The following is a 9812-nucleotide window of genomic DNA, read 5'->3' as shown; positions in this document are numbered from 1 at the left end:
AAGGATTTTTTTTAATGACAGTCACAGAGAGAGAGAGAGAGAGAGAGAGAGAGAGAGAGAGAGAGAGAGAGGCAAAGACAGAAGCAGGCTCCATGCACTGGGAGCCGGACGTGGGATTCGATCCCGGGTCTCCAGGATCGCGCCCCGGGCCAAAGACAGGCGCCAGACCACTGCGCCACCCAGGGATCCCTTGACTGAAGGATTTTAAAGGAGTGTGTATGTAAATTTCGCAAATCCTTTATTTACTGGTAGGGATCTAGACTCAATCAATAGGTTCACGTATTGAGAGTAAAGATAACAGCTAGAATCATGAGGATAAAAACGTAAAAACACTAAACCAACAAAAAATTGTGCAAACAAAATCTTTTTAAAAACGAAAGAGCACTTACTAATCCCATGAAAACCCACCTTCTCTTTGAATTGTCAGTGCGGCTTGCATATTACAGGGAGAGAATATGGTAAAACAGAAACATTAGATATCTTCGAATTATGACTTTGTATTGTCGGGGAAGACTTGCAATAAGGTGGCCGGGGCAGAGCGGTGTCTCTGTCAGTGGGGTCTCAGTGACCCTCATCACACGGTGCGCAGATCCTGTTGCTTCAGTTTGTCTGATAGATGGTCAGGATGCTGCTTGTATGGGATGAGCTGAGTACAACTCTGATTCATATGGACAGTAGGAACAAGTACACAAGAATCCCTTGAAAATATTTAGCTAAAATCCAATCACATACACACACGTTGGTGCCTGTTCGAACTGCAATGTTAAGATCTAGTTGCCCCAGCCAGTTTTACGTACAACAAATGCCTCAGACTTCAGCTATTTGAGGGGACAATGTGCTGAGCAAAGAAAAAATATCTTATTCTAGATGGGGATGGAAAGGGCAGTGTCCAAGACCCCTGACTGGCACACACACACACACACTACGCCTTATCATTATGCCAAGTAGAGAATGTCAGAACTAGGGGTCTAAATAGCTCCATTTGTCAAATTTCTGCTACGCAGCACACACTGCATTGTAGGCACTTGGTATACATTGTCTTATTCCTCACAATAACCCTGCAAAATATGCGTAATTATTCCCATCACACAGAGGAGAAAATGGGGATTCAGAGACATCCAGCAACTTGTCTAAGGTTACACAGCTGGTGGCTTCCAAAGAATTCCAGAATTTTTGATAAAATTTTCCCTTTTTTTTTAACAGTGCCCCCAAATAGCTCACTTAATAGCATACACAAAAGCTAGCTTTTAAGTCTTGAAGATCCCAACTCTTAGCTACTGACCATTTAGAATGTGGACAGCTTCCAGGCTCCAGAATCAACTATCTGAGTAATGAAACTAGAACATGCAGATGTCACACAGAGCCCTGAATTCATTCTATCCCAGATGAAGAATCTCTTCTATAGAGAATTTTATGGGGGAGACAAGTAGAACTTAAGTATTCTCACAAAAAGCTTTAAATTTGACTGTGTTCTAGGTTCAGTTTATCAGGTGTGTGATTGAGTTCAAGGACCTTCCAGAAAGAGACAACACCAAACTAAGTACTTGGTGAAGTAAAGCATTGTGTTGGCCCACGGGAAGGGGGGCTAGGGATAAGAAAAAGAGGTGACAGGGATGCCTGGGTGGCTCAGTGGTTGAGCACCTGCCTTTGGTCCAGGGCGTGATCCCACACGTGTCCCACATCAGGCTCCCTGCATGGAGCCTTCTTCTCCCTCTGCCTGTGTCTCTGCCTCTCTCTCTCTGGGTCTCTCATAAATAAATAAATAAAATTAAAAAAAAAAAAGAAAAAGAGGTGACAGTTACATTAGTTTTATAGTTTACGAAGCATTTTTAGACATTAATCCCATGGGGGAAGGAACGACCGTTTTCCTGCTGCATGGAGAAAACAAGGGTTAGAGAATATAAGGCATGGACTCCTTCAAGAAGCCTCTAGCTAAGAGGGGGAGGACGAGGTGGAAACCAAGGACTCTAATGTCAGGAGGGAGAGAGAAGGGTCAGGGACTTGACAACAGAATACTGAGGTGGGGGTGAGGAGGAAGTGGAGGGAGTGCCATTCTGGGGGACGACCAGAATCTTGGGAAAGCCTCACCGGTGGCATTAGTGTTGAGGCCAGCAGTCAACCCATGAAGGGTTATCTGCGATGGGTTGTAGCTTTTGAGGGCCTAGGTTCCTTGTCTCCATCCTGTCCCAGGACCAAGGCAGACAGACAGCCGGATTGGGAATGGGGCTCAGCCAGGGAGGTGTCCTCATCTAAGGCAGAAGGAAGGCACATTCCAGAGCACCGCTTCCCAAACCTCGGTGTTCAAGCGAATCTCTTGCTAAAATGCCATTTTTGATCCAGTAGGTCTGGATTGGGACCTGAGACTCAGTGTTTCTAATAAACTCCTCCAGGCAATGCTTGATGCTGCTGATCCACGGGCCACACTGGGAGGTGGGGGAGGAGCATCCACTTCACCGAGCGGCCTGAGAAGAGCAGACTGCTCGGGTCTCACGCCAGACTTAACTGGATCAGAATTCGCATTTCGGCGAGGTCCCCAAGGGGCTCATAGGTGCATTTAACTCGGAGAGCTGCTGTCTGACCCGCAGGAGGGGCCCGAGGAGGTCCGGACGTCTCCGGCAGGGCAGTCCCGCCGGCAGGCCGCTTCTCTCCGCAGGGCCCCGGGGAGCTGCTCCCCCGGAGCCCGAACCAGTAGCAACCGCGGGAGGTGCTCGCCTCGTAAGCCTCGTCGCGGGGTTCCGTTCCGCCCCGACCGGCGCTTCCCCGGGGCGCCCCAGCTGCGCCGCAGCCCCGCGCCCGGGCCGCTACCGCGCACAGCGGGCGCCCCCGGAGCTGCGGCGGCGCGGGGCGGCCGGGCGGGGGCGCCGCAGACTAGGCTGTGCGGCCCGGGGCGGCTCCGAGGGCGGCTCCGAGGGCGGCTCCGAGGGCGGGGGAGCGGCGGGAGCGGCGGGAGCGGCGGGAGCGGCGGCTCGCGACCTGGGGGCGGCGCGCGGCTCCCGGACCGCGCTCCCCGGGGAGCCCCGTCGGGGATCAGCCCCCGGCCCCGGGGCGGGTGAGCGGGCCGGCCTTCCCCGAAACAACCGCTGATTCCAGCCCCGAGCTGCGCGAGGGCCTCGGGGCCCCAAGGCCGACCCCAGAGCATCGTTATCCTCGTCACTAAAAGAGCCCGCCGCCCGCCGCCCGCCGCCCGCCGCCCCTTCCCTCCTGCGCGCTTCCGAAGTCCGGCCGGGGCGGGGCGGGGCGGGGGGTGTCGAGCGGCCCGAGGGTTGCAGGAGGATCGTAAAACCTAACGATTTGCTGGGAAATCGGGCCGAGAAAACGCAATTTACAAAAGGGCGAGTCTTACGCGGGGGAGAGGGGAGCCGGGCGGGGAGCGCACGGCCGCCGAGCCCTCGCCGCGTGCCCGCAGGAGCCTGCCGGCCGCCGCCGCGCCTCCCTGCAGCCCCGCCGCGGGCGCCGCGAGCATTTCGCAGGAAGAGGAGGCTGCGGGGGCGCCCCGGGCCGCGGCGTCGGCGCATCCCCGCGCCCCCGCCCCCCCGGTCCCTGCGGGTCGCGGGTCTCAGCCCGGCCCCCGGTCCTCGCCGGCGCTGGGGGCGCGCGTCCCCCCGCGAGCCTCCCTTTCGCGCCGGAGCGCAGCGGACACCGCGGCTCACACCCTCGCGCAGCCGCCGCCGCCGGGATGCGCGCGTGCCCCCCGCCCGCCGCGGTGCTCGGAGGATGTCAGGCTAAACCGACCGTCTTAGCACTTATCAGAGCCTACGTGCTCGGTCTGAGGCTTATCGGCTTCGGCCAAACTTTGTGTGTGTGTGTGTGTGTGTGTGTGTGTGTGTGTGTGCGCGCGTGCGCGCGCGTCTCCACCCTCCTCTCGCCTCCTCACCCCCGCCCGTGCAGGGCGAAGTAGTCCTATACAGCGATGATAAATATCCCTGTTGATCACTTGATTGATTACCTCCCTGAAAGGTCACGCGGGCTCGCAGTAATTTCCTTTTGCCTAAGGCTCCCTTTTCACTTTTACTCTGGCACGACAGCTCCGAGTACACGGGATCTTTATTTTTTATTTTAACCCCTAAATGCAACCCCTCCCGAAAACAATGCAGGCAAGAAAAATCGAATAAAATCAACTCGAGACCTTTTAGCTCACTCGCGGTCGCCTTCCCCATCTTGCTCCTTTCTTTGCTTCTGGCCCCCGCCCCTCCTACTCCGGCCCCCTCGCCCCAACTCAAATGTATTCTAGACACTATTTAATAGATGAGTGTCTTGCAAGTAAACTCAGGCGTCCCTTGGGTCTGCATTTCATGTCTGTGACTCTCTTTCTCCCGTGGACTAAAAATTCGGATTTAAACCACTAGACAAGCTATTAATTTAGCTAGACTACCCAGGGTCCTGAACCCAATTAATTTCTAATAATTATAGCCCAAGGGGGCTAGATAGATCTCCCTGCCTCTTTCTTTTATTGCCACTCCACGCCACCGAGGTCAGCGTATAATAATAAAGTGTATATTTTGAAAGCGATCTCCAGAACAGTGAGTTATTGCAATGAATGAAAATTGTTTCCATTTTGGCTAATTGAGCCCGTGGCCGAAAGCTAGAGCTCTGAGACTAAATAAAGAGGACTGTTTCCTTTCAACATGAAGAAACCCCCGCCTAGCTCTGGTCACCCAGCGAGAGTTTAATTTCTTAACAGCCAACCTGAAACCCAGCGTTGGGTAAACAGTATTAATAATTGCATTACAATGATTAAATTAATCTTGCTGGTAGCCAGGAGAATTTAGGTTGAATAGCAAGATGTAAAGTTCACTGCACAAAGACAATAGGCCAAGAAATACCTCCATAAAGAATTCAAACTTTCTTCCAAAGACACTGCGGGGCTGGTTCAATTATAATTCGAGGAGAGGAAAAGTTCCTGTTGCATGCAATGTATTGAAAATCATTTGCCGTTTTTTAGCATTTATTAAAGAAACGTGGTTGGCGAAAGGGTATCCTTCTCTTGTCCTCTTCCATGACCCCTCTCCCTTTCAACTCCCATCTTGATCTCTCTACTTCTCCTTAAAGAAAAACAAAAAAACACAAAAACCACAACCTCCCCAAACCCCCGAAACAAAATATGACAGTAATAAAAGAAGCAAATCCAGACAGCCCGTAAGCTCATCGACTTTCCAAGGAGGCACTGCTTCCAGGATGCTCTCTTCCGTTGGAGAAAACGCAAGAAAACGTTGGTACCCAAGCCCCCTGGAGGAAACGAATTTCAGGAGGAGAGGGAAAGGTGGGTGGTGGGGCATCGGGGAGCGAGGGCAGCTCGGCCAACCGGTTGGAGGCCTCTTTTCTCTTGAGCGAGCCACAGCTTGGACGTCCCGTCCGAGGGTTTTGGGAATCCGAGGGGCCGCTGAACAGAAAGTCACCTGCTTGGGTCTCACGGCTGAGACTCAGGACAGGTGGAGCTGACGGGGTTCCTGCGCTTGGAAGCGGGAGCCCGCCCAGGTCCGCACGCGGGGGCCGCGGCGCTGCAGGCGGCGAGCGCAGTCCGCTGCTGCTGGGCGTTTGCTCCACCAGGTTAAACACACTTGAACTAGAAACTTGGCTTTTTTTTTTTTTTTAAATACTCACCCAAGGCAGAAAGCAAATGAGAGAGAGAGAGAGAAAGAGAGAAAGAGAGAGAGAAACCCAGCTTTCAGGTTTGAAAATAAAAGTGATGATATTGTGAATACTTTACTTAAAAAACAAACAAACAAAAAAAACCCACCCAGCAAAAAGAATGATGCCTTGTCTATTCACAATGGTTTGGCCCTAAGGCGCAGAGGAGTTTGTGTTTATTATTTCAGTTGGAAGGGGTTGGATTTGCTCGTGTCCCGAAACTCCTGGAAAGACCAGGCATTCGCAGAGGCTGCCGCGACCCCAGGGACTTTAAAAACCAGAAGGGGAGGGTACTCCTGCGGCACGTCACCTCGGTGCCCTTCGCCCTCTAGGAAAGTTTAAAAGACAGGGATCCTGAAGTCTGGGGACTCAGATTGTATTTTCTTGAGTCCTTCATACCCTCCCCAATTCCCTTCACAGCCCCCACCCCACCCCTGGCCCGCCACGTGGTTTTTAATTTCTCAGCAGAAACAATCACCGCAGCTTCACATGTGGGTCTTCTGTTTAATCTTGGGTTTGGTTCCAGGGTACCTTCGTTTCTTAGAAAATTCCCTGGCACTCCTCTTCACCTCCTCTCCTCAAGGGGACCAGGATATGGACACCCACCCCCCACCCGGGGATTAGATGAAAGGAATCAACGAGAGCAGCAGAGGGGAGGATAGGAACTCCTTTCATTATTTTTTTAAAGCATCCCCAGGCTGAGAAGGTGAAAAGTCCCAGGCTGAGCCTCCTACTGTCCTGGGAGCTCTTCCTCCCCATGGGGGCTTCCTTCTCTCCCGGGGGACTGGGCTCTGGAGGTTCTTGATGGTTGGGAGGGGCCTGATGCTCCAGTGCAGCCTCTCTGTCCTTTGGTCTAAGTGAGGGTCCCCAGGGAGTCCTTAAACTGCTTCTCTGATCGTCCTGCCGGCCAGCCTGGCGTTTCTCTCCCTAGAGATTTTATTCCCTTTCTAAAAGTTCTCAATCCCCCACTTCTCCTTTTCCTGGGAGAACACTTACTGGTCAGAGGGGAGGCACGACTCCATCTAAACTGAGAGGAACCTGTGGACTCACACTCACAGACCTCTGGGTATCCACACTCAGAATGTTGAAGTGCCTGATGCTTTTGCACCCACCTCTGTTGTGCTTAAGTACACCACCTGGATGGGCAGAGCAACAGGAATTGTAGTCGGACTGGAAGAAAAAAAAAAAAACAAAAAAAAACAAACCCACCTGCCTCTTCAGTCCGGAGGGAATGGTAGAGTTCTCTTGTGTCCATCTGGTGCTTACCAGAACCTTCTCTTTGGGAAGTTGTTTTACTCCTGCTCTGCGTAATTCTTTCCTTTGCTTCCTTTCTTTCCCCCACATTTCAACATTTCACATCTGTCTCTCTTGGGACCTGTACTTGGTTCTCCAGGGACCTGTATCCTTCAGCCACATGCTTCCAGAATTACCCAGCTCTGAGGAAAGAAATGGTGGGCATCCCTAGCCAGGGCGATCCCCTTTGAATTTTGATTTCCTCAAACAGAGATTTATTTATTTATTTTTTTAATTTAACGAGCCATTGATGAATGCCCTTTAGGCTTGAGCCTCGCTATTTGCTCAAGGTATTCTCAATGATCTCCCCTTCCCTCCCCTGCCTTTGCCAAACTCATGACCAGGGCTTGCTTTTCTTTTCCTTTTCCTCTAACTGGAACATCAAGGATGTGCTGTTGCAGCACAGAGACTGAAAAGACTGTAATTTTCTTTTACGGTGTCTGGCAGGATTTGCAACAGATATTATTGGGGACGTAAATAGCTCATGGAAGGTATTGAACAAAACTGTTTAATGCAAGGAGGTTGTACCAAGAGAAAATCTATACGTAGTTGAAATTGATTCATACCTTGAACACAGCTGGCCCCTTTAGGATTTCCCCGTTTCTGGGTGCCCACTTCATTGGTAAATCCTGTAATTAAAGCAACTTTCGACAATGCTGTTTTTTTTTTTTAAGGGTGGGGGAGGAATTCCCCCCCACCCCCACCTCCTCTTTCGCTTGACCCAAAAGGTTGTGGCTTTAAGCGAGTGAGTGAAAATGGCAGGCAGGCTGAGCTGCAGCAACAGGAGATGGGGGCAGCGGTGGGGGAGGCCGGAAGGTGACAGCCGATCTCGGGGAAGCAGGAGGTCTTGGATGTTAAATGCCCGAGCCTGCCCGGACCTGGGAATCAAAGTGCTCATCCCTACTGGGTGGGACTGGACCACTGAAATGCTCCAAGGGTAGCTGCGAGCGTTGGTATTATACCTAACATCAAGGAAGAAAACAGCTACTTAATTCTGCTTTCAACTCTGAAAGCACAAGCCGCAATAGCTCCAGCAGCAGTAGGAGCGGCCGCAGCAGATTTCCTGAAGTTCAGGATGATTCTCACTTTCTCCTGGATCATTTGTCAAGAGTCCTGTCCTTCTCGTTCTTTAGCACGGAAAAGGTCTCAAAAGCCCCACTTCTCGCTTTCTCCGTGGATGGTATTGAAAATCTCCTGCAATTTATGGTGGGAAAAACAGTAATAGTAATGGTACAGGCTTATTGGAGATTCCGACGCGAAATCAATCCTTTGCCGTGGTCTCTTTTATGCCGCCCCCCCCACCCCCGCGCCCGCCTTTTTTTTGGGGGCGAGGTGTCTGCTCCCCTCTGGCTCCCCGTGCTCGCTCCCCGCCCCCCGCCGCCCTCCCCGCGGCTCCCTTTCTCCGCCTCCTCAGCGATTGCCATCTGACAAGATCTCCAAATCAAAGTGATAAATCGCTCCAAACTTTTTTTGGCGGCGCTGAGATGTTGGAGGGGCGTCTAGCGCGCATGTGCGAAGGTGTCCGAACTGACAATGCTGGAGAGATAGCGAGTGTGGATTGAGAGAAAGGGAGCGAGGGAGGGAGAGAGAGTGAAAGAGGGAAAGACAGAGAGTGAGTGTGTGTAAGTGCGTGTGCGTGTGTGTGAGTGAGAGAGAGAGAGAGAGAGAGAGAGAGAGAGAGAGAGGAGCGAGGGAGGGAGCGAGAGGGAGAGCAAAAGAAGGAAAAGATCCAAGAAAAAAAAACCCCAACCACACACCAGCGGCTGCAGGACTGGGCACAGCATGAGATCCAAAGGCAGGGCAAGGAAACTGGCCACAAGTAGGTGCAATATCCCTTTTCTATTGGCTTCCCCCCTCCTCTGCCATCTTGCATATCTGTCTCCAGCGCTCCGGGAGGGAGCGCGCAGCTGCCTCGGGCGCCGGGGCCCGGGCGGAGGGCGGGCGCAGCGCAGCCCCAGCAACCTGCCGGCCCCAGCCTCGCGCCCGGCCGCCCGCGCTCGCGCTGCTGGTGTGGGCGCCAGAGGAGCCGGGGCAGCCCTCAGCCCCGCGCACCGACCGGCTGAGGCAGCCCCGGGGTGGGGGTGGGGGTGGGGGTGGGGGTGGGGTGGGGGTGGGGGCGGCCGAGACCGGGGTGGGAGGGAGAAGAGCGCGCGAGAGCCAGCGGGAAGGGGTGGGGTGGGGGGGAGAGGAGTCGCGAGAGTCTCCCCCTCCCCTCCCCTTCCCCCCAGGCGGAGGAGAGTCGCCTCTGGCCAACCAGCTAGTCCCGCGGATGGGAGGGGGCGCGGGGATGGGGGGAGGCGGGCTGGGGATGGGAGCGTCTGCGAGCCGCGGGTTGTTTCTGGGGCTCGGGGTGGGCGGCGGCGGCGGCGGCGGCGGCGGAGTTGGGGAAAGTTGCGAGGCGGCCGCGGGAAGTTGCGCGGGCTGGCGGGCTGCGCCGAGCGGCGGGCGCGGTAGTGGGCGCTGTGCGCTCGGCGGTGCCCCGGGGCGGGCGCCGCGCGGCGGGGCGGCGGGGCGGCGGGACGGCGGGTCGGCGCGGCGCGGCGCGGCGGGGCGGGGCGGGCCGGGGGCTCCCGCGCGGGGGCCGGGGCGCCGTGGGGTCGGGCGCGCGCGCCGCCGGCTCCGCGGAGGGCGCGGGGGGCAGGTGAGCAGAGCGGGGGCCCGGCGAGCGCGCGGGGACGGGCGCGGGGCGCGCGGCCAGCGGCGGCCGCCGCCGGGGACGAGGGGCCGACAGGGCCTGCTCCGGCCGGCGAGCTCCGGGCTGGCGGGGCGCCGGGTGACCCCCAGGGGGCGGGCTGCCGGGACCGTAGGCCGCGGGGGGAGCGCCGCACGGCCTCTCGCTCTATTTCTGGGTACAGCCGGGTCTCGGGTCACTAACCCTCCCCGGCGCCCCC

General features: G+C 55.3%; 1 protein-coding gene and 1 long non-coding RNA gene across 7 annotated transcripts in view; one reads left to right on the top strand and one right to left on the bottom strand.

Annotated features, from left to right (window-relative positions):
* Positions 1-6094: 6094 nt before the first annotated feature.
* Positions 6095-7540, bottom strand: LOC129498811 (uncharacterized). The gene is made up of 3 exons (XR_008662206.1): positions 7488-7540; positions 6895-7064; positions 6095-6764 (listed from the first exon to the last, which is right to left on the bottom strand). It is a non-coding gene; the product is annotated as an uncharacterized LOC129498811 (long non-coding RNA).
* A 752-nt stretch (positions 7541-8292) lies between these two features.
* The window catches only part of MECOM (MDS1 and EVI1 complex locus), a 553342-nt gene continuing 551822 nt past the window's right edge, over positions 8293-9812 (top strand). For 2 of the 6 annotated variants that reach the window (XM_055308354.1, XM_055308353.1), the window contains exon 1: positions 8294-8740. In XM_055308354.1, coding sequence (XP_055164329.1) covers positions 8704-8740 — 37 coding nt within the window. In that variant the 5' untranslated portion in view covers positions 8294-8703. Of the gene's footprint in view, positions 8741-9812 lie in introns of all 6 variants that reach the window. The other 4 variants (XM_055308357.1, XM_055308356.1, XM_055308355.1 and 1 more) reach the window with 3 other exon arrangements.

Source organism: Nyctereutes procyonoides, unplaced genomic scaffold, assembly GCF_905146905.1.
Source record: "Nyctereutes procyonoides isolate TBG_1078 unplaced genomic scaffold, NYPRO_anot_genome, whole genome shotgun sequence".
In the NCBI taxonomy this organism is placed as follows: domain Eukaryota; kingdom Metazoa; phylum Chordata; class Mammalia; order Carnivora; family Canidae; genus Nyctereutes; species Nyctereutes procyonoides.
This window is presented reverse-complemented; position numbering and strand designations above follow the sequence as displayed.